Genomic DNA, 25407 nt, shown 5'->3' with positions numbered 1-25407 from the left:
TCTTCAGATTCTAAAACAATCTGTAGCTGGAGGATTTCTGCTAACGGGCATCTGAATAACTCAATATGTATATATTTAAACTATTTTGAATTTTTTGTAATATTTTGATCAGGTTTTATGTTTTTATTACTTAAAATATGTAGAAATGCAATGTGATCATTATTTAATAAAATAATTTTTTACTTTGAAGGGTAAGATTTATAACTGCGTGATTTTTTTTTTAACACGCATAACTGATAAGTAGATAAAATTTAAATATAATACAGGTATCCAACATTTTGATTGCTCTTCTAAAATTGCTAAAAGTACCAAAAAAAATATTTTTTTGCTCTATAGAATCTACAATAAAAGTATATTATATAAGTAGTTTGTACCACATTTTTATTAAAAACAAATAAATAAAAAAAAAACTGCAGAATTTAATTTCTTTTTAAAATTATCACTAAAATTTATTTTACTCTGTAAACACCTATTATTAGTATCCATAAAAGAAAGGAGCGCCAAAAATATTTTTGTTTACACTTAAAAATCGGACTGGATTGGCTGCGGTTACCACCACGGTTCTTTAAGGTAAAATTATGCTTGTTGAACCTAAAAGAAATGGAACTGCAATTAATCAAGATTATGAAGATAAAAGTGTTCTTTATAGCTTTAAAGTTATATTTTATTAAACTAGAGTTATCTAAAGTGTTTTATTGGCACTTTTCATAGAAGTACAAAAGACACACACAAAGTAATGTGTATGAAAAAATATACAAACTGTTCTAAGAATATAGATTATAAATATTCAAGTAGACAATAATAAGATACGAAAATATGTATGAATTCATCTCAGAGATACTTTCATAATATAGTATATTATTTAAGTTCGGAAATGTATGATAAAGACAAGGGACAATAATGACACTTGAACTATACTTTTTAAAAAAAATATATAAGTTAAACAAAATGAGTTTGATGCACATTTCAGTCTCTGTAAATATTTTAAGTAACCTACCATTAAATAGTAAAAATAAATATTAAATGAGAAATATTGCGTGAAACTTAAAAACGAAAAAAAAAATATATACATATATATAATGAATTGAGAAAATACCTCTAAATATATCTAGAAAAAAAAATTTCTAAAAATCAAAAATTTCCCATGACTTTCACCAAACCAGAGCAGTTGGTTTTTTAGCAAACAAAAATTAAAAATCTAACCAGCATTGAGTTTTAGTAGTGAGCCTGTTTTGAGCAATGGTGAGTTGGCACAAACTCAATGCTGCCACCTTACGAGCTTTTGGGCTCTGCATGCTACTGACTGCCAAAATTAACTCAGGGCTAAATTCTTCAGGGTATTTTTTCAGAAGCAATCCAACAAGCCCTAAAGGCATAAACTGTAAAATTTGAGAAGCTTGATCTTTAGCACATAGAACAACTTGCTCTAAAAATCGAATAGGAAAATAAGACCTAGCACTGATTGTTGCATCTGAAGCAATTACTAGTAGGGTACGCATCAAATCAGCGATTGCTTTATTGATAGGATTAGCTACTGCATTGCGCATATGCTCATCACTAAGATTTTGTAGCTCAAATGGTGTATCCTCTAGCAATTCAGCGTTACTTCTATGTATTTTTGTGGGCCTACTGTGCTCTGTGTGATCTCGTGTGTCATCAATGTCAACTTCACGATGGCTTCTTTTGCAACCAGTTTTAACACTATTTCCCGAAGAGCACTGGCGTGATTGCAATGCTGCATATGTTGTAATGACAGTTAAACGTGACAAGGCACTACCGTAGGGTTCTGCTAACTGTTCCTGATGAGCTTCACTATAAAGATAAAAGGGAAGAACATGCAATAACAAAGCAAGAGCGCATTGTTCAATATCTAGATAAAATATGCCAATTACCATGTCAACAGCTCTATTGATGTCTTGAAGAAATTGATAGCCCAGTATACGACGAACAAGAGCATCACATATCCAACGTGCTCCACCAACACAAAGTAATGTTTCAAAATAATGAATAGATTTTATGTCAAGCCATCCACGATAGTGCACGTCATTAAAAACTTCATCTAAAATTTTGCCTAAGGGTTCTTTAACTGTCAAACCGTGAGGGATGAGAGGTGCAATTTTAGATTTTAGCTGTAACGGAGGGTGCAGATCCCACATCATTATTTTTATAATCCCAATCATCAGGCTACAACGTCCAGAATAAAATGCATTACTTTGCTCACTGCCTGGAAGTTGAGGTGTTTGCCTACCACTAGCTGATGGGGACTCAGAAGGTGAAGTAACAGACTCCACTGCTGGAGGAGCAATGAAATGCTGAAGCATATTCATGGGTTTCAGACGTTCTTCATGATGAAGAACGTTGATGTAGTTGCAAAGCCAAACTGAAATACAAACTGGAAGACAGCACATTTGACTTTTAATGTGATCTAAAACCAATTTAACTTTTTCTGTGGATAATGCTCCATGCTCCCAAGCAACAAGTATCTCTCTAGCAGCAGCTGGAGCATTAAGGCAAACTTCATGCCATTTCACTTGATGAGGGCTCATATCATGCTCTGTGTTTAAGAACTGAGCTAACAACAAGTCAACTGTTGCTTGGTCATTTCGAGACAATACAAGATCTGGACATTTAAACTTCCCATCTTCAGCTAGGTTCTTTGATATCCACTGAACAAAAAAAGAATCTTTTATAGTAGAAAGCCCAAGGACAATTTCAGTGCCATAATATTGAGAAATATAAAATAATAAGAGAAAGGTGACATCAAAAGTTAAAGCACGGGTCTGGGCAGCTTTAGCATTTTCAGAAGCAAAATATTTATTAAAATCATTGCATTCAATTAATTTAGTAATAAAAGTATGCAATTTCCCAGTAGCAGCAGCTGCAGCAAGAATAAGTTTAAATTTTCTTAAAGGTAATATATGACAGAGCACACCAAGGAGAGCTTCTTGAATCTTTGAGTAATCAGAATCTAGCAGTTTTAAAATAGTTTTAAGAGTATGTTCTGCTTGTAAAGAACTTGGTATATTTGCCTGGTCCCACTGAGGACTCTGTTTAGGAGATGGAAGTTTCACTCCTCCCATATTCTGATACATGAGACTTGCTGATTTGAAGGAATCATTTTGTCTTCGACCAAGGAAACTCATTCCCTGACCTTCTGTCATTATTCTTGCCTTGCAAAACTCCTGTGCTACATACTGCAAAGTATCACAATTGCTCTTTAAATCAGTGAGATCCAACAAAGGTGAATAATGTAGTAACATATCTAAACTTTTCTCAAAGGAGTCTTCTTCACTTTCAATTTGAAGAGACTGGATGTTAGAAATAATGTCCGGTAGTTTCAAAAATGTAAATGCAAACCACTTTAAATCATCTTCAAATGAACCTGTGCCACTGGCTATACCAATCAAACAAGCGCGGATAAGTTCGCTATAAACTTGTGATAGTTTAAAATTCTGTAGCTTTTTCACTAAAAGCAAGTGACTCACAAATGCTGATGCATCACTTGCAGGATTTAAAATAGCATCGATTTCAACCATTATGTTTAAAGTGCTAGCTAAGGTTTGAAGTTTGTTTTTTGAAACATTTTCTGATGGAACAACTGGTAAATTATCAACTGAGCTAACTAGACTCAATGCACTTTCAATTACTTCTTTTGAAACATTTGTTGTATTTGGAACTATTGCTAACTTCTCTTCAAGTTCTTTATGTTTTTGAAGCATTTGGGTATACATAGCTTGATCTTCATACTTTCCAACGTAAAGTAAAGATTTAATAAAAGTGGTATTACTAAAATAAAAAAGGGCTTCATATGACTTTTCAATAATTGAAATGTGTTCTGGACTTTGTTTCAATTCAGTTAGTTTAGTTATAGAATGATAAATGCAGGAGTACAACCAATGAGTAACACTAACCACAGCTTTACATAAAGCAATGCATTCTTCTTCATTGCCATGACAGCCTATTCTTGATTGAAATGTTCTTAGTAAATCAAGTAAACTCAAAATGCAATAAGGCTTATAAAAACTTTGATATCTGCCTATACTAGATAAGACTGCACCATATGAAACAACTCTAGAGCTAAGAGAATGCATGAGATAAGACATGAATAAATTGTTTGATCCTGGTCCAACTAATGCTTGTTGAAGAATACAGTCAGCTAAATCATAAACATCACCACTTACTCCACGTGGAAGAACACTTTTGATTCTAATACCCCATGAAACATCTGACCATCTTTCTCTCCAAGCTTGTAGCAAAAGTGATTTAATGCTCCGTGTTTTGCTGGTATCCATGATTATCTGTTAAGGGAAAATAATTCAACAAAATTTTCAAAATATAATAACAAAACAAAAAACAAAAAAAATTAACTCACAAAATAAAGAACATTTTATTTTACATAAATTTAATTTTATCCAAATTGGAAAAAGAGGAAGAAAAAAAACATGATTAAAAAACCACAATTCTAATAGCTGCATAATCTATGAAAAAAAAAAATAGCTAAGCATGTTAAAAGTTTTTACTTATCTGCTATAATGATCTTTTTTTTCTGTAGTAACCACAGAAATTTTCAGTAGTTTTACAATAAAATGTGTTTTTTGAACTTATGACATTGCCGTGAAATATTAACACTGGAATGCATTTCCTTTTTTTTTTTCTTTTACAAGAAAAATTAAAATATTCAATTTTAATATTTTGATCATGGGATATTATGATTTGATTAATTTAATAAAATATTTAAAAAACCAAAATGGAAATGTTAAAATATTATAGAAAACATAATTTATGAAATTCAAAATTATAAAGAGGAAAATAAATTTATAATGAGAAACGTAAAATGGTAAAAATTAAAAAATAAGAAAAAAGAAAGATATAGTTTTGAGCAATACAGAGAAATCTTACTAAAAAGTCAATATATCTATGTATGAGCACTGAGTTAATGTTCAACACTTAGAATGAAAAAAAATGTTTAAGAAATTAAGGTTTATCAAACACTTTGCTAGTATCTTTGTTCCATGAAAAAAATATATTCCTAGTTTTTCCTGATTTTTTATTGTAATCTAGGGGTGCACAACCAGCAAGCTGTTGAAAAGCAGCTTTTGGCAGCATTTGAACATGATGAAGGATTTATTATATTTTTCTATTTTGAAAAGAAAAAAAAATTGGAACCTTAAATTGCTTATTTGAGTCATCACCTTAGCACTCAAATTACGCAGATTCCATCAGAAATTTGTGTAGTTTTTCAGTCACTTTTTTGGTGATTATTCTTATTTTGTATTCTGGAATAACACCGCTATAAAAAAAATTGGGATTTTCAAAATCATGTAGAAATTGATAACTGTAATTGATGCAAAATTAATTCACAAAACAAGTGAATATACTAGGAGATTCTGACAAAGCCAAACAAAAGTCTCAAAAATTGATTAACCAAATGCAAGACAAAAAATTGCAATAAAATTTAAGTGTGGTTTAATCTTGTCTGTGAGGATAAAAAGAATATGCAACTAAGATTTGTATTAAAAAGTATCAAAGTATTAAAAATATTAAGTTTTTTGAAAATCATGTGGAGTTCTAAATCAATTACAAAGGAAAAAGCAATTGAGAAATAAATTTATAATAGAATTGGTGCGAATTGAGGGAGTTAAAATTGATGACTCAAATGTGTGATTCAAAATTTTTTTATTTTTCAAAAAGAAAAAAAAAAGAAAAAATCATACATTTGCATTTAGAAGCTCTTGTGGGTTGCAGGCTGTGCACCTGTAATTTACACAAAGTAACTGATGATTAAAACTTTAAAATATTTTCTGCAAATCTGAAATAGAATTATAATTTTTCTTTAAATAACGGCAGGCACTGAACTTTCGTTCTGTGCCTTAGAAGATGCCGGAAGTGTTGCTCATTTATCATTACCCAATGGGCACCTGTGAACCAAAGTCATGGAGGCGAGCAACATTACCCACGCCACACTGCCACAAATACCTGTTCATAGAGTGGGCCACATTCATACATTCACACATCAGAAGACAACACACAGAGAGAGAAACATCCATGCCTAGAGCGGGATTCGAACCCGCAGCCATTGGCTTCGCAGTCAGGCACGCTGACCACTAGGCCGGCGAAATAGAATTATAAACAGAGTTTAAACATTTTACACGTGAAAAGAAAGAGTCATGCAAGGGTGGATACTTAAGGTTTTTGATTTTGTTGAAATTATCAGGACATATTCTTTAAATAAAACTATTAGATAAACTCTTTTTCATTTCATTGAGAAAAACTTTTTTCTTGGTTTTAGGGAAAAACTGAAAATGATCTGGAATTTTGAGAAAAACATCTTTTTACAAGTGGTAATATTTTTTGTAAAATAAGTGAACCATACCACTGATCATTACTTTATGTTGTACTACTTCTGCACTAACTATCAAGACATAATCAGTTTCAGTGGATCTTTGCATCAAAAATTAAAGATCATCCATCAAAAAATCTTAGAAAAGAGACTATTTTCATAGACTTTGACTTGTATCTACTTGTGCCAACAGTGAACCACAAAGGTATTTACTTTAGTTCATACATACTAATAAATAGTACCTAAATAATTTTACAGATCATTTACTTCCTTTTCGAAAACTAGACAAGCATGAAATTTGCAAAAAAAGAAGCTTAAAATATAACAGGAAAAAAAATCAATTCAATGATTCAACTTTCATATAATACGACTCTAACCTTTGAGTCGTGTACCTCAATAAAAGAATACAGAAATAATTATGAAAAAACTGTAAAATGTTTTTTAAAATGCGCAATTTAAGCACAAAATGAATAATTGAAGTTAACACCCTCAACCAAATTGAACTTTAGTCACATTTTGGAATTAACTGAGAGGGTGGGGCAGAACATACTCATTGTTACCTAGGTAAGTGATATAATATTTCTGTTGTAATTTTGTACACTGAAACGAATGTAATCACACCCAAATAAATATATCTATTATTTAAATTTTTAATTTGAAAGAGAACAGATTTTGGCTCATATTAATGTGGGTAGTATTGCTTTCCAGGCAAGTGAGGCATTGATTTTAATGTCTAAGTATTCGCTAAGAAAACTTAAGTTTCCATACAGTTATAAAAGATTAGTGTAAAAAGAAATACTGTTTTGTCTTTTTTGTAATTATTTACTTAAGACTTTATATAATATTTAAACAATTATTGAACTTCTGTTCCTAAAGATTGGTTAAAAAAATGCAATGGAGTCAACGCCTTACTTGTCTAGATGGATAACAATGTCATATGTGTAAATACGTAGGTAATTATAGTAGCATCTTTTAATAGGTTTAATTTTAGTAAATAAACAGCAAATTATATTTTTAACTATATGTAGTTAAATATATATATATATATATATATATATTGTAAGATATATGACCATTTCTAAAATTTCATGAGAATTTTTTTTTTAAAAGTAAAAATTAGATTATTGATAATTATCCCAAAAATGAAAAGTTTATGAATAATCTCAGAACACCCACCCCTATGACATTGCATCAACAATTAATTGCTAGCCATGGGGTGTGCTTCAGAAAAATGCATATGAGAAACCCTGGATTATTTCTTTTTATTGATTATCTACATACAATTTTTGAAGAAACTGAAAAGGTATTGCAAAATTCTTTCAACAAGAAATAAAATTTATGAACAGTTCAATACATTTTTTCTGACAGTCTCAATAAAATAATTTTCAATAAGTGCACGGAAAATTTCTCACTGAATCTAGGTTATGTTCATAAGGGAATTTTATAAAGGCTTTTTAACTAACCGTTTTATACCCCTTCCTTAATTTAGATTTTTAATAAGCTATCTTGAGTATAGTTACTTTTATAATTATAGATATAACTTTAATTAGCATTCTTGGTAAGCAGAAGAGTTTGAGTAAAATTAATATAACATATTTTAAGAAAAATAATGTTTCTAACAGTTAACTTAATGTTTAAAATGTACCAAATGTATATTTAAACATTAAGTTATATATTATTTATATTGGTAATAATATTTATATATAATATTTGGGTTAATTATAAGGAGCCTCTCAGAATAAACCTCTAACTGTGCCTATCTCTCTGAACCCATCTAAAAAAGAAGTCTGTCTTAATATAATTCTATACCCCTGCGAATATGAGTGGGAGCTAGACTTGTTTAACTACATACAAGGTACATTTATAACCACCCCTAAAATTTAGAGATTAATTTTCAATTAAATAATATATTTCACTATTCATTTCAAAGGTGTACATTTATACAATTACAACTAATATATACTAATGAATAAAACTTCAATAAATTTATTGATAGTAATTTTTATTAATTTAACTGAAATAATAAACAAAGAGTAGCATCTTTTATCCATACAGTTTATCACTCAAAAAAAAAAAAAAAAAATTGAAACTTCTGCAAGAATAATTGTGACTTACTACAACATAACAAGTAGATCAGCAGTCATAAAAAATTTATCAACACAATGTAAGAATTTTTACATTTACTTATAATATCTTTTCTTATTTGTCATTTTTATGTAACATTTGTTAATTTTATTCAAATAGTTCCTTGGTTCCTCTTTGACGCTGATGACAGGTTAGTTGGTGTAATGACATAATTTACATCTGTTTACTTTATATCTTATAAAGGTTTTAGCTTTAATGGACTGAGGTAAAGTTAGAAAAATCAGATGACCAGTTAACGCACCATTCTGGCTGCATATGTTTCATGCACTTCCGTTATCCATCAAGAGTGAGTGCATGCGCTTGCTCTCGCACGGGAAATGTCTCTACGTTAAGGCGCTGCTTTGAAAAATTAACGTGATGAGAACCTGAAAGATATTTACAGGCGGAAAACTCGCTAATCAGATAGTTATCTTTCTCACTAATAAAGTTGGCATGTACGAGTTTTTCGCATGCGGTATGGTAGTCCCTTTAGCGCTGTCTTGTGTAGCAGGGTTTAAGCTGAGTCTAAAAATTCATTAGCAAAAAAGCTAAAATCTGAAATTTTTTTTTAGCAAAATGCTAAAATGCCATTAGGCTTATAAAATTACTTTATATCAAACAAGTACTGTAAGTTATCTGACAAAGAATAGCTTAATGTACAAGAATATCAAAAAGAATACCTACAAAAAAAAAAAAAAAAAACACATTTATTATTTATCAAAACATTTTGGTTTATAATTAACAATCTTCCTTTCTTTCATGTTTGCCCATTTTACAAATGCTTCTTGAAAGTTAAATGCACTTTCAGGGCCCTCAATATTAATCATTAACAAGTTGTTTACATGGTTGATTAACAACCTGTTTCGAATATTAGTTTTAATCAAATTAAGGCAATTAAAGCCCCTTTCACAGTCAACAGTGTGCATTGGTATTGTTGCACAATACTCTATAACAAAAGTTATTAATGGGTACTGTTCAGACACATCATTGGTATATAAAAATAAAAGTAATTCATTAAATGACATGTTTTTACATCGTTGCATTAAGATGTGTTTAAATAATCCCCATTCACAAAGTAATTCAGTTTCTGTAAACTGAAAATCTTTTCTGGGAGATTTCGAAAACAAATTGAAAATGCAACGGATTTCCTTTACACCATAATGCTGTAATTCTCTTTCTTGTTTGATCAAGTTTTTTACATGGATGTTAGCGTCATGGTTTTTCGCGGAAGTTTTTTTTTTAAATGGAATTTAGTAAAATCCTTTAGCAAAAATGCGAAAATGCTTTGTTGAATTTTAGCATTTTTGAGAGGTCTTTTCGCATTTTGCGAAAAAAGCTACCGTGGCGGAAACCCTGGTGTGTAGTGATGCGAAATGCAGCTATTTTGAATTTATTAATATTTAAGAGCAACATTCGAAAGGCGAAGCAGTCCCGCAATGAACTGATCGTAAGGACTCAGTTCCCAGTAAAACATCGAAGTCAGGCATAACTGGTTGCGGTCACTAGGTGGGTGGGGTACCGAGAGTGTGCGGTATCGGTCCTTGTTAAACTGTTCTACAGTAAAGTGCTTGACTTGTCTCGCAGGTCGTTGGGGGTACGAAAGTGCAGGAGCTTTCCCCTCTGCAGAGGATCAAAATTGCGATGGCAAGTCTTCGGATTATTCTCATGGATGTTTCCATTAGGCTCCGACAGCCCACTGTGCAGCTCTAGTGCGACGTAAATAAAGTACCTACCTCGAGAGTCGAAGTATATTGAGATCGAATTAAGGGGATGCATATGATTCACGTATCTCCAATCGCCACCTCCAGCAAAGATCTAACAACTCAGGTTGTCTTTCTCCATCGGTGGTGCGGAACTCATATGCAGATAGAACCACTTGTGTTCCACTAGCTCAGATTAAAAAGCTTAAACGTTCGAACAACTGGTTTAAGAAAAAAGTTTGTTGTAGTTCATTTACGTCAAACTAGAGCTACACAATAGGCTATTGGTGACGGTCTAGGATACACCAGAGTCTGATCCACTGCAGAGGGGATGGTGCCTCCGCTTCGGTAGCCCAACGACCTGCAAGCGAAGTCGAGCACTTTACGGTAGAACAGTTTTAAGAGGCTCAAAACCGCACACCCTCGTTCCCTATGCAGACTGATCCAACTGACCACAACCACTGAGTCTTGACGATCAGTCCACTGCGGGACTTAGGAAATAGTACTACAAAAGTATAAGAGAACATTCTCCTAAATGATACTTTTTAGCGAGTAAAAATATTTCACCAAAGTACTTATTCGCAGGCGAAAAAATCGTATCCGCGATCTCTTAACGACCCAAGCAGTGGAAATTTTACCATCGTTTTTCAGAAGAGAAAAATCGCATATGAACTCACCCACTTTGTTCACTCCCATGTCACTAATAAATCAAACTATTGAACATCACTTATTATACGGGTTTCTGGTTAAATATTCAAAGGCGGGAATTATGTAAACAATCAGATTTTTATTTTTTTCATATCTCCCTTTCATTATACATTATTTTTTTTTTAATTTGGGGTTATTTTATCTTAAAACACATTTTTTAAAAATTGCTATATCATACAAAAAAAAATTTATCTGGAAAATGTGTTGAAAATTCAGTTTTCTCAAAGTAACAAAAAAAAATTTTTAAAATTATTTTTTGAGTTAATATTAACTGAAATCACGCTTTTTTTTTAGCTTTATGAGTCAAATAAAGTTCTAATAATATTAAAGTTTGATAATGGAAATTTTTTTGCATAAATAATTAGAGAAATATTTACTTGAACTATTTTCCTGATTTAATTGAATACTTGGAAAAAATAACAGAAGTAACTTTCAAAATGTCTGACTTATTATCAGATATTTTTTTTTTAGTTATTTATTTAACTACATCTGTTTTCTCCTACTTCAAGTCATTTGTTTATGATACAAGTTTCTACAATTTATCTGTACTTGTCTTCATTCAGTATTTATTTTTTTTCATTTGAAAGTACACTTCAGTGGTCTTGTAGGTGTACTTTAGTTCTGTAAGTAAAATGAGTTCAGATGGACAAAAAAAAATTTCCTTTGTAAAATCTTTTTTACCAAAAAAATATGCAGAAAAACTTTATTTTTCCCTTGTTAACTATGAATTTATAAAAAATTATTTTATTATTAGAATTAATGAAGGCTGCAATTGCAGTGATACATTTTTCATAATAACATAATTTTATAAATGGGGGACTCCCCCACCCTGACTATTTCAAAAATTCTAAAAAGAATTTATTGCATTTTTCGAATCTTTGTACCCTTCTTAATGTCTGTCTAAAACGATTTCTCGGTACCTAACTTCGTTTGGAAGTTATACCGGAAAATAGAGAGTCGTCGCTAAGCAGGTAGAAAGGCCCGTTCGGCCGGATTAGGAGGGATGACATTCTTTTTTTGTCTCATCCATTCTGTTGACTGCATATAGTAACTTACTGTAGGCATTTCATTTATCGACCATTATATATATAAAATTAAACGTTTTCCCCTACCATAAGTCAAAACTTTAAACACGCTTATCTCAAAACGCTGTTTTTGGACCTGGCCTAACGATTTTCTCATGATATATACAACGAAATAAGCTGTTCTTTATTTTAAATTACGTAAAAATATATTCTTTAGAAAGTAGCATAGGATTTTTTTAATATTTTTATACTTCGATTTTATAATAGTAATTTAATGAATATTTTTTTAATGAAAAACTTAACTTTTTTTTAAAGTTGCCGCCATTTTGGAAATTTGCGAAAATCAAAAAACGGCTATGCTACTTTTTAGATAATGTCTTTATGATTCAGAAAATCTAAACAAAATCGTTTTCCAGGACTTCTAAATCCATGAGGCCAGTGAGGTGCTACTTTTTGATGACCAGCCACACACGGAGCTGCCACCAACTTATTTTTTATTATTTTGTAAAAGAAAATTTTTTAAAATAGACTTAAATTGTAGCTAAATAACATAGAAAAACCAGAATAACATAGAAAAACCAGAATAACATAGAAAAACCAGGAGTCTCTGCATTGTCTCTATTACTTAAAAAAAAATTCAAGGAAAGTGTTAATATTTTACCATTTCAGGGTGGGGTCCTCCTTTAATTTTGTTGGATAAGAAGGAAACAAAATAAAATATTTTTAAGTCTTCAAAATCATAAGTTTAAAAATATTTAATTTTATTTTAAATTTTTTCACATTTAAATATGAAGATAATCATCATAAAAGTAAAGTATACATCTTTCTTAAGCATAATTATAAATTCTTTAAGAATCCCTTCATTTTAAATTCATACAAGCATATTTTTATTTATTTTAACTTTTCCAAACTACATTTATTCATGAATAAAAAAAAATTTCAGTTGCAGTTAAACCTTTCTCACCTTTGAATGAAGATTCCTTTGAAATCTTCAATTTATAATATTCAGACTCGTTTTCACCTGCCTAATGATTTGAAAAGGTATCACACTATCAGGTTTCTTTTTATCCATAACACAAATTAGCATATTTTTTCTTCACTATCAGCTGGTTACCTTCCACCATTTATTCTGTTAACTCCAAAATACTAAAAGAAAAGGAATATGATTACACAATGATAGTTCTCTACTATTTAACAAACCTCTAACATAAGTTTGAATTAAGAAATGATGCATTATCCTCTTACTGTGTACTAAAATCAGGTAAATAGTGTTCCTGATGAAAACCCTTCTATAAATGAAAGAAAAACAGACATTTTCACATTTTAAATGCAAACAGTGATTATTGTCAAGTGTAATAAGTAAATATTGTAAGAAAACCAGAGTATTGATTCTGACAATATAACTGTAAAAAAGTAATAAATAAATAATAAAAAAAATCTATACATAATTAATAATGGCTATTTAAAGAAATACATATTTTTATCTCCTTTTTTCTTTTACTTTTTCGGCACCATTGAAAATAATTAACAACATAAAAAAATAACTTAATTGATATGCAAAAACTTCCATATAATTCTTTTTTATAAGTCACATCACAAAGAAAATTAAAATTTACTTTGTATTCACACAATTATGTTTTTAGTAAGTCGAAAATGTTATATTTTGTGGATGAAGTGCATACCAAGAAAAACATTATGAACACTTGCGAGGTACAATAAAAAATGTTGATGAGGCACTATTAAAACTACTTACAACATCTCAGCTGAGAAAGCTTTAGATGTGGCAGTTAAGAAAAAAAAACATATGTATTTATTCGTAATATTGATAAATGAAAAATAGGTAAAATAAATAAATAAATGCTTTTGACAACTTAGCTGTGTGAATGAGATGCAAATTAAGAAAAATAAAACAAATATTGGTGAGGCACTATTAAAAATATTAGTAAGGCACAATCAGCTCAAAAAATACAAGCGTAATTCATTTTCAATATTAATAAACAAAAAATATGTAAAAATAAATGCCCTCAAAAAACGCAAATGCAGTCGATAACTAAACATCAAACAGTTACACTTTGCGGATGAAGAACATGCTAATAAAAATACAATGAATGCTTGTGCGGTTTAATAAAAAATGTTGATGAGGCACTATTAAAACTATACAATATCTCATATCATAATATAAAGAACATGCTAATAAAAATACAATGAATGCTTGTGCGGTTTAATAAAAAATGTTGATGAGGCACTATTAAAACTATACAATATCTCATATCATAATATAAAGCTTTAGACATGGAAGTTTAGAAAAAAAGAAAAGAAAGAAAGCATGCATAATTTATTCGTTATATTGATAAATGAAAAAATAAATGCTTTTGACCGCTAAACTATATGGATGAGGTACATGCTAAGAAAAACATTAAAAAATTTGTGAGGCACAGACGAAAATATTAGTGAGGTACAATTAAAAATAGTCGCAAATTTCACATGGACTTTAGGCATGTCATTTCAGAAAATATACATGCAATTCATTCATAATCTGTATAAATGAAGAAATGAAATAATGAAAAATATGAATAAATGAAAAATACGCATAAATAAATGCTTTTGACAGCTAAAATATGTGGGTGAGGTACATACTAAAAATTAATTATGAACACTTGTGAACCCCAATTCAAATCTTAGTGGGGCACAATTACAAATATTTGCAAATTTCTCATGGGCGCAAACTTTAGGCATGTCAGTTCAGAAAACATATATACAATTGATTCATAAACGAAAAATAAGTACAATAAATAAATGCTTTTGTAAAATAAAATAAACTATGTGAATGAGATACACGATAAAAAATAAATTAAACATTACGAACACTTGTGAGGCACAATGAAAAATGTTGGTGTTCACAATCAAAAATAAAATATTTTATTGTATATCCTTTGTAATAATAATTCAAAATTATGGAATGTTATAGTTAAAAATTTTACTGATTCCTTATTACTTTATATGTTTCTACCTGGCAATCAAGTTATGAAATGAAAAAATTTTATTTTTTGGATTCAGAGATTTTTTTCAATAAAGTATAAATAAATTTAAGGGTGAGATAAGCACTCAAAATTTGTCAACTATTATAGAAATATTTTTATGCATAAAAATTCATAGTAAAACAAATTCAATACTATTATTCTCCAGAAACTGTATTGATTCATCAAATGTAACTTCATAAATATAAAATGTTTAAAATCATTGTTTATTAATGCATAATGAGTAATTTTAAAGCTTAAATAGTGTTGCTTTATATAAGTTATTTTCAATGGATCTACAAATATATAACAATTTTATCAAGATGATTAGAAACTGTCTTTGTATCACAAATTGAAGATGAACATCATATTAGACTTTCCATTCTGTAAAGAGCCTTCAACTGAAATTTAAAATAAATCATTAAAAAGTAATAAAAAATATTTTTTATGATTTATTTTTTATCCCATTACGATTTAGTGTCAAAGAGAAACAGAAAAAGTAAAAATGGTACGTCTTCATTACACTTTACTACAAACAAAACTAATTCAGTATAAATTTTACTTTGTAAATGCTATTCGATAAATGACTTTATTTGTCACTTATTCTCTTATTAAAAAGAATGTCTTATAGAAAAATTTATTAATAATTAATTGAATGTTTGCAACATAAAATGATGCGTTATATTAATGCTAGACAATGAAATTATATACCTTCTATTATAGATTACTAAAAAAACTATATTTGAATGATTATATTTGAATAAGTACGTAAATATATGACTGCTTTATATATACTAAATGTTTAAAAGGGATAAATAAACTTAACTACCTGTTTTCTAGTTTTTCATTTCATCATGATGTTTTCCAAAGCAATCAATGCAGAGGCTTACTTGACATGCCTGGCATATCCAAGTACTTTTCACAAAATTACCACTGACAGTTTTAACTTTCAGTTTTGCACAGCGTCTGCAACATCTTTTTTCCCACTTCACTCTTACGTGTTTTGCAATTTGAGCTGAATTTGAGGGGGATGTTGGGGTCAATTTAATAACCTGCCTTTGTCGTATTTTGACTATAAAAGACCAAATTAAGTCAATAAACAAAACAATGGACTTATTTGGAAATTGTAAGAGCAGTAAAAAAGTAAATAATGATTAAAAAGATCTGGTTTACAATCAGAGTATATAATTTGGTTCTTAAAGAAAATATATTCGAATTTAAAAAGTTATTTTCATAACAATAAATTACTAAAAAACATTACATTCGAAATCTGAACAACCATTTCATTTAGGAAGATCTACGATATTGTTCCATACCTATTGAGTTACTTACATACAGTTACTGCATTATCAAAACTGTTTACATTTCAGTGAAATAACATTCACAACACTCCTTTTCCTGAAAGCAATTTCCCATAAACAATAATTTTATATAATTTATTATTCTTAATAACTGATTTATTTAATTTTGGAAGCATTTTAAGTATAAAACCACATAACATTAACTTTGTTAACAGGATATATTGCGTCCAAATTTAAGGCTTGAAAGTAATTAGAAATTAATACTAATAAGAACAAAATTGCTATTGTGATGCAAATATAATGCAATGAAACAAATTTTTAAAAGAAAAAAAAAAGCTTCATCCTTTATGATAAATATTTTTATAGTTTTTACAGGGTATCTGATACATTTTGGGTTTTTCAAATTCATGAGTTTCCATAACTAAAACTGTTATACTCTGCATCTTCATATTTATTGATTTTAAATTCATAAAACAGAGTAAAGAAAGAGTTGAAGTAATAAAATAGCTGAAAAAATAATAGCTGAGCAAATATTTTTTTTCTCAAGAATTATATTCTAAAGATACTTTTCTTGTCCATCAGAAAAGAAAGAAATACTCCGGATTTCTCTGTTCTCACTTCCGAATAAAAAAAAATTGCCAATGACTGGCTTGCTTCAGCTAGAATTTTAAATAGATAAAATAAAAATAATTAATAATAATTTTGAAATCACAGAAGTTTAAAATACTTCGCTCTAGAAATGTTTTTTCTTCAATTTTTTGAATGAACATCATAATTTTTAAAGAGAGAATATTATAAAAACATTTTATATTTTAATAAAATATGACTCTGAGTGGGGATTTTGTGACAAATTCAGATATTCAGAACATGTTGAAATGGGGGGGGGGGGATTCAATTTTAAAAATAAAATTTTTCGCAGGCCTACATCCATGACTTTAAAAAAAATAATTAAAATCATGAGAAATTTTGTTCAGTACCAAAATTCATGACTGGACAGGTGCGTGGATACTCTGTATTTAAAATTATATAAAAAGGCATTTTAATGTATGCATTATATAATGTTAATTCTGTATTTAGATTGAATTAAATTCAGTTTTCTATAATTGAGCTTAAAATCAAAACTTTAATAAGAATCTTATAATTTAAATTTTTTTTTCTCTTGCTAAAGTAAAATTAAGTTTAAAACATATTTCTATGTTCAAGTTTAGAAATATACATATTAAAATATTTATCTATTCTCTATCATTCAATAATAAAAAGCACACTGTAGTCAAAATTGAATACTGAAAAATACCAAACAGGATAATGGAGAACAAAATGGAAAGAAATAAAATGTTTCAAAATTATATGTTACCTAAAACAAAAAACCTATAAAAAGTTTATTAAATGATCAAAATATTACTCTTTTTTTCATTCAAGGATCTAAATTTCTATGAACTAATCATAACATTATTATCAGCGATTAACAGAGAGCATTACACAACGTTCTGTATAATGCTCTCTGTACTTTCAGTATTTATTAGCGTGTATTTTCAATTATATAAAAAGTATATGTTTGGTAGTCAACAGCAAACACATTGCAATTTTATTAAAAAGATATTTGTCTTAATGGGCGCTGGAAATTCAAAAATTAATTCACAAAAGGCTGCAATTCCCGAATTTTTAAAAAGTAAATAAAATGGTCCAGTTCCAATAACAAACAAATCTGTGACAAACTAAAAGGATATTTTGTTTATCTAAAACCACAGGGGGAAACGTTCCCAAATAAAGCATGAAAACTGCACTCCTTTTTCCTTACAATGAGTTTCTACACATCACTATCAAGCAGCTCATCCCCACCCAATCGACTACCCATGCACCCTTTAGTGGCTTCAACAGAGCCGGGAGGGTGGTTAAGTAGTCCAGATCACTTCTGGTCTTTAAAGAGTTAGTTTCTAAATATTCGCTCAAACATCTAGAACAAAATGTGGGAATGTTTCCTAAATTAGAATTTCAAATATTTCCTCAAATTTAACCCCTAGTTTCTAAATAGTTTTATTATAATGTCTAGAAGACACTATAGTTTAATATAAAATAGGAAAGAGAATTTATATTAATTTTATGGATGGTGTTTTCTACACTAGGATACATTGCAAACTCTTTACAGTCTACACTTCAGGTTTATTGTTTCTGGCGTATTTCGAAGTCATTTGGCTCACAGCGTGATCATTGAGACTCTCTTGAGCAGTATTTCTTGCATACGTGTTTTTTTATTAGTTTCTTTTTTTAAAAAATTAATCCTTATAAGAATCTTTATTTGAAGGATTGCAATTTCTAGACAGAAGAATCATCACCTAAAAAAAAGAATCATTATGAAACACTACTTACCTTGTCAACAATATACCAACTTATAAATTTAAACCTAAACGGTAATTTGCAAAATGAACTTAATAATACTAGAATAATATGCTAACACTACCACATGATGGTGCATGATATACAAGAAGAACAAACAGTAATAAACAGGAAAAAATGGTCAAATCAAGACTGTCAAAAAAGCGAGTTCTTTCTAAATCTAGCAATTATGTCACCTTTTATAACAATACATTTATAAGTAACTAAAACAAATTCACCAGAGCTCAGTAGATTTACTTAATATCTTATGAAATATGGCAGATTTGAGCTCAAAATTTATATCATTAATTTCTTTTCTTAAAATCAAAATTATCAGTTTAAAAATACCGCTGCGAAGAATTAACTGTAGTAGGCTGCTGTATACTTTCTTAACAAGTAAAGCAGGCCAAGAGCTGGTTGTTGTTTACATTTATATTGAAAACACCATCCACAAGTCGGTTTGATGGAATTCTCTGTGCTCTAAAATGTCCAAAAACCCCGAGAAAATATCAATACTGTTCATTGCCATCCTGGTTTGGTCCCAGATTCAAACCGGGGGCAAATTCAAAAACTTTTGAATAAAATAATTTTGTATTCCATAATTTAAAATCTTTTATTTTTGTGAACTGTGAAAAGTAAAATAATAAATGCTAAATATTTGCTAACTTAAAAAACAACTAATGAAGGTTAAGAGTAACAGAATCAAACAAACATTTAAAAAAAATTATATAAGATATAATTTATTTTCCTAGGCTACTTTCAATGGTATTTATGTGTCTGTCCGTTGTTATACATGAGTGCAGAACTCTTTACATTCCGTTAGGGTACGGAAATTGTTGGAATTTCCCCTGCAACCTCCATAAATAAATTCTTCACATTCTTGAGTCTCTTGATTAAAAAAATATCGACGGATAAAACCTTCACAAGGTCCTCGGACAGGCTTCTTATCACAAACTTTTTTTTCTTCCATTCCTAAAAGACAAAAATATCTATTTAAACAATATAAAATAATATAACAGTAGGTCCCTCAACACTTTTGAAATTTAAAAAAAAATAAAAAAATGGTGCCATTTTAATTGAAAAGGGGACCCATTTGTTAAAATGGGATCCAACTTTATGAAAGCAGAATTGATCCATTATAAACAAATATACATTTTTATAATCAATATACTAATCTAAAATATTACAAATAAAATGCACTCAATTATTTTTTAATTATTATAATAAATGTTTTTTCAGCAAGTACGTTAGATAAAATACTACTAAGTATATCTTAAGTAATTAACACATATTTTTATTTTCAAGTATTTTTTTTCAGTAATGGTACAAAGATGATAGAACAAAAATTATGCTCATTAAACTCTTTCTCTGAGAGGCATAAATTTCATAAAGTAGTGAACAATTCCTTCCCAAAATTCTAATAATAGCTGATTCTAAAGTAAGCCATCTTGAAGTTAAATGTTTGATAAAGCAAAGGTCTTTAATCTGTTTTTCAACCAAAACACTTTGAAAATCTTCACTAGCAGGCCATCCATCAAAATAGTGAAATAATGCAATAGTTCAATCAGAAATATTAGATCCAAAAACATTTTATAAATGCATTCTGTAGCATGTGTAAGTTGCAAAATCCCATATTTAGCAACCCAACACCTCTAATTGATTTTATTTCTTCATTCATTAGATTAAATATGGCTTTGTTAACATTAGATTCATCACTGGAAAGCATTAACAAGTTTGAAAAAGTCAAACCTGCATTATTTAGAGAAGATTTTAGATGTTGTTAACATCTTCTGCATGGCTTAAAAAAAATGTCTCCAAGTGATGAGAAAAAACTTTATTTATTTCAGACCAAAAACGAATTCTAGTATTTAGCTCTTTGAAACTAGCATTGTTTGTAGTTTCATCATATTCTAAAACATAGAAGGAATTTTTAATCTCATTCAAAAATTCATTCCTGAATTAGGATGCTATTGCATCAGTGATTAGGTAAGTTGCTTTAGTTGGATTAAGTGAAAAGTGTGTCATGGCTGAGGAAGGAAGCATACAATTTAACACCTTATCTATGTCTTCGCAGGTACAAATTGGATATTAGAGTACATCATTTTTAGGCATCAAATTATTCCCGCTTTATAAGTTCGAGATTCTTCATCAGTACATTTATTTCCACATCAATAAAGTCAATGGTAATTTCTTTATGGCCAGGCAATTCTCCTACTGCTATCAGTAAAGAAGTCGAGAAGAATTTCGAGCTTTAATGCTCAGCATAGTCATTGATGAGGGAAGATCAGATAATATAAGCCGGTTGGAATTTTTTTTTTAGCTGCAAAAATTGATTTTCGATTCAGAATGTCTTTTTATAGCATAAAGCCCACACCACACAAATGAAATTATTTTCGGGCTGGGTATCCCCAAACAGGCACAATATGCCCGTATAATCCATCACACTAGGCCGTTTTAAAAATTTACATTTCTCCACTTCATGAAAAATTTAAGCTTTGAATAATCTACATAATTTTAATTAACAAATGCTTATATATATTTTTAATAAAAAGTATTTCTTAAAATAAAGCATTTGGCATAAAACACGAAATAGAATTGGTTAAGCTTTAATATGCAATAGCAGTGTGGAAAACGTTATCTGTTTGGGGATACCCAGACTGTTTGGCAGATCTAGGCTTTGGTAGATCTTAGCGTAAATTTGCTTAGCTTATTGCTTTCATTGATTTGCAAATCATCAATCGTTAATACGACATCGTAAGGTCCCGCAGTGGTCCCGCAGCAGATCACCGAAGTCAAGGGCGAGTGGTGTTGCTTTTAGGCAACGGTTGCTGTTGTTATTTTACGTCGCACTAGAGCTGCACAATGGGCTATTGGCGACGGTCTGGGAAACATCCCGGAGGATGATCCGAAGACATGCCATCACAATTTTGATCCTCTGCGGAAGGGATGGCACCCCCGCTTCGGTAGCCCGACGACCTGCGCGCGAAGTCGAGCACTTTACGGTAGCACAGTTTAACGAGGACCAATACCGCACACCTTCGGTCCCTACGCAGACTGATCCAAGTGGTCACCCACCCGCACACTGACAGTAGCCAGTGATGCTTGACTTCGGTGTTCTGCTGGGAACCGTGTCTTAACGATCAGTCCACTGCGGGACGCTTTTAGGCAACGGAGTACCTGTGCACTGGGCACGCACCTCCGATCGAAAATAATGAGAGAGTGAAAAATAGGGGGTCTGTTAATCGAGAAGAAAATAAAATAAAATCACCGAAGTCAAGCATCACTGGCTACTGTCAGTGTGCGGGTGGGTGACCACTTGGATCAGTCTGCGTAGGGACCGAGGGTGTGCGGTATTGGTCCTCGTTAAACTGTTTTACCGTAAAGTGCTCGACTTCGTGTGCAAGTCGTCGGGCTACCGAGGAGGGGGGTACCATCCCCTCTGCAGAGGATCAAAATTGTGATGGCATGTCTTTGGATCATCCTCAGGGATGTTTTCCGGACCGTCGTTAATCATTTTGCAGCTCCAGTGCGACGTAAATGAAGAACAACAACAACATGACATCATAAGTGAGTGATATCCTAAAAGGAGGAACTTATGTGAAGGTGGAAGGATTTGATTTGATCTGTTCATTTACGTGGCACTAGAGCTGCACAATGGGCTATTGTGGTGACGGTCTGGGAAACATCTCTGAGGATGATCCGAAGACATGCCATCACAATTTTGATCCGCCGCAGAGGGGATGGCACCCCCGCTTCGGTAGCCCGACGACCTGCACGCGAAGTCGAGCACTTTACGGTAGAATAGTTTAACGAGGACCAATACCGCACACCCTCAGTTCCTACGCAGACTGATCCAAATAATCATCCACCCGCACACTGACCGCAGCCAGTGATGCTTGACTTCGGTGATCTGCTGGGAACAGTGTCTTGATCAGTCATTGAACATGATCAGTCCACTGCTTGATGAAGGTGGAAGGAACATACTAGTAAAAAAAAATTATTTTTTGTGAAGTTGAATTTTTTTTTTGAGAGAGGAATGAGTAAATGGTGGTTCTTTTTGATGATGGGCGGACTTTTACGCGGTAATTTTTTTTGCGGACTTATGGGAAACATGAGTGGCCGGTAACAGTTATTGTTAACTTAAAACTTGTATAGTTATGTTTTAATTCTAAACCACTTCGCATATGTAAGGGGGGGGTCTGAATTGTGAGTAAAAGTATGTTGCTGAAACTAGAATTTACGAAAAAATTTAAGTAAGCATTTCTAAATTTTATCTCAGAAGGAGTAGTTTAACCCCAAAACTTACACACCAATGCAAATGCTGTGTACTGGGTAACTTCATATCAAATAACATACTAATGTTTCAATTCAATAAGTGCTACATTTTTAAGCTTTCTTTCTTTTTTTGTGTATTTTCTTTCCTTTTCTTCAGTGAAACATCAATTCTGGTCTGCCTGAGAAGTCTTTTGAAGACGTTTGTATTCTTTCTATAAATACATTTTATTGAAGTTATTAAATCATGCGTGCAATTTTATTAAATTCTATTTTAAACTGCTTTTATAAACGTATTTGTTTATATCTGTTTTTTTTTGTTGTTGTTTGTTTATATTTTTTTTATATTTGTTTATAGATGTTATATATTTGTCTTATATGCTTTCATTTCTTTTATATGCTTATATATATTTTTTAAAATTATGCATTTCTAAAAATTTAATCTGTTGTTCCTGATGAGTAACGTAATTATCTAAATTTTTAACGACTACATTTTTGTAGTGAAAAATATAATTATTGTATTGCATTTTCTACCTTTACAATATTCTCGGCACACTTCTTTTGATTCAAAACTGTTTTTATTTCCAAGACATCCTCCAAAAATAAATTCGTGGCATTCACCTGTAAATCGATTATAATAAAACAATTCAGTATAATCAGAACATCCCCCAAAATCTGGATCCAAAGAGCATAAATCTTCTTTTGAAAGTCCTATAAAAAAAAAGGAAAATTTAAAAAGAACTTCATTATATCTTATTTGGATATGTATAATTGACTATATATAATTAACTGATTGCATAGCAATCTGAATAACAACTGACGTAGCAGTCGTAATCGTATTATTTACATCAAATTTATTAAAGCATATTACATAGTTGTGGCTATATAGAGTGTACCGTAAAGACTGCATAAAAGAATATTTTTAGAGTCCTTGATTAACTGAAGTAGGAGAGTATACACACCAATTGATTAATATCGCAAATTAATATTTAAACCAGGAAAAATATACGAGACTGAAAACATCAAAACCTGATAGATTATGCCAAATTTTAATTGGGAATTTGACTGATTTTATTATTTTTATCCAACTATCCTCTATCATAGTAATTCCATAGTGTTTTTGTTTTTTTCCTCGCTTAAATATTAATATGCTATCTTTTGTCCGCATAATATTTTAATAATTTTTAATTTTTTTTGTATATATATATATATATATATATATATATATATATATATATATATATATATATATATATATATATATATATATATATATATATATATATACTTATTATTGCTGAAAAAAAGGGAGTTTTGTTCTGTCTCTAATAACTGGTACGACGGTATAGTTTCTTGAGACAGGCAATATTTATGAAAGTAAACACAGCCCAGTACCAAGTAAATTTTTAAAATAATAATACAAATTGAGATAACTCATACCCTTACGATATCATTATTAATGTTTCTCAAAATCATAACATAAAAATTACAAGGCATAACAAAATTATAAGGCATTTTAGTGTAATGAATACAGTTTACAGTTAGTTATAATTGCTATTGTTTCAATAAATATTTCAATCAAATATAAAAAGATAAAATTTGAAGAGTAAAGATTTTACCTTTTGTGATCTGAATAATGTGTTGAATTAAAATATAAATGAGTATTGTAGTAAACATATTGCGTTTGGCACCTTTAACCAGGAGAAAAAAATTCTCAAACTCCTTTTTTTTTTGTGATCCAGCTGTTCCATATGTTAGTTCACACATTAACGTGATAATGTAAATAAATGACTTCTTATTGATTATCTGCAGTTTTCAGAGTGATTACGATAAAAATAAATAAGTAAATACAGAAGTGAAATTGACTCATGGTTTCCGAATTTGTATTAACATTAAGAATATGATAATAACCTAACGGTGGTTCCATTTCTTTAATTTTAATTTATTCATTTAATTAATTTTATTTATTTATTAATATTTCACTTATTTATTAACTTGTTTATGCTATATTATTATTCTATATAATTTTTTTTTTCAAATTTTAATTTCCAGTACTTTATGTTTTGAGCAGGAATAAGTTATATCGATTTGACAAATACCAACAACTATCATTTCCAGCAAAAATAATGAATTTTTAGTTTTATATTTTACTTTTGTGTATTGAAATTTTTTCCCCCGTGTATTTAAATCTCGTTACATAACTCAATATTTTACTAAAAACTTGCAACACTGTTCTAACCTGTATATATTACAGTAATTTTAGTTTTAAATTCAAAGTTTTATTCATGTTCTTATTTTTCTTTAGAATTTCAATTGAAATAAGTTTAGGCTCCCCTTTCTAAGACCTGATGTTAAATGCTTGTACTTTAAGACCCAGATCCGTAGTGTTTACAAAGAAGCAAAATATCTTATAAATTGTTTAATGTAATGATCTTTTTTAAAAGTTTTTTAATTTTTTCTGTTTAGTGAATATGATAGCAGCAATTCACTAAATGATATTTCCCCCACGTAAGTTACTACTTTATTTTTTCCTATTTAATGTTTGTA

General features: G+C 30.0%; 2 protein-coding genes across 5 annotated transcripts; both read right to left on the bottom strand.

Moving 5' to 3' along the window:
* Nucleotides 1–673: 673 nt before the first annotated feature.
* On the bottom strand, nt 674–8910 carry LOC107446948 (mediator of RNA polymerase II transcription subunit 24). Its single transcript, XM_087165835.1, has 2 exons — nt 8456–8910; nt 674–4298 (listed from the first exon to the last, which is right to left on the bottom strand). Exon 2 carries the CDS (start codon nt 4290–4292, stop codon nt 1191–1193), a length of 3102 nt encoding a protein of 1033 aa, XP_087021961.1. The 5' UTR covers nt 4293–4298; nt 8456–8910; the 3' UTR covers nt 674–1190.
* A 4536-nt stretch (nt 8911–13446) lies between these two features.
* On the bottom strand, nt 13447–24645 carry LOC107455912 (BPTI/Kunitz domain-containing protein). Of its 4 annotated transcripts, none has more exons than XR_015434639.1 (5): nt 24480–24645; nt 23482–23571; nt 19346–19560; nt 15744–15986; nt 13447–15315 (listed from the first exon to the last, which is right to left on the bottom strand). XR_015434639.1 is itself a non-coding variant. In XM_071178685.2 (3 exons), exons 1-3 carry the CDS (start codon nt 24625–24627, stop codon nt 19376–19378), a joined length of 423 nt encoding a protein of 140 aa, XP_071034786.2. In that variant the 5' UTR covers nt 24628–24643; the 3' UTR covers nt 19302–19375. The 4 variants fall into 4 exon arrangements, 2 of the variants coding, with proteins under 2 accessions (XP_071034786.2, XP_042896060.2); XR_011636415.2 differs by having other exon boundaries at nt 23395–23571; nt 24480–24638; XM_071178685.2 differs by lacking the exons at nt 13447–15315; nt 15744–15986 and having other exon boundaries at nt 19302–19560; nt 24480–24643.
* Nucleotides 24646–25407: the final 762 nt, after the last annotated feature.

The sequence above is a fragment of the Parasteatoda tepidariorum genome, chromosome 6 (assembly GCF_982258835.1).
Source record: "Parasteatoda tepidariorum strain Cologne lab strain chromosome 6, Ptep-v5.0, whole genome shotgun sequence".
Classification (NCBI taxonomy): Eukaryota; Metazoa; Arthropoda; class Arachnida; order Araneae; family Theridiidae; genus Parasteatoda; species Parasteatoda tepidariorum.
This window is presented reverse-complemented; position numbering and strand designations above follow the sequence as displayed.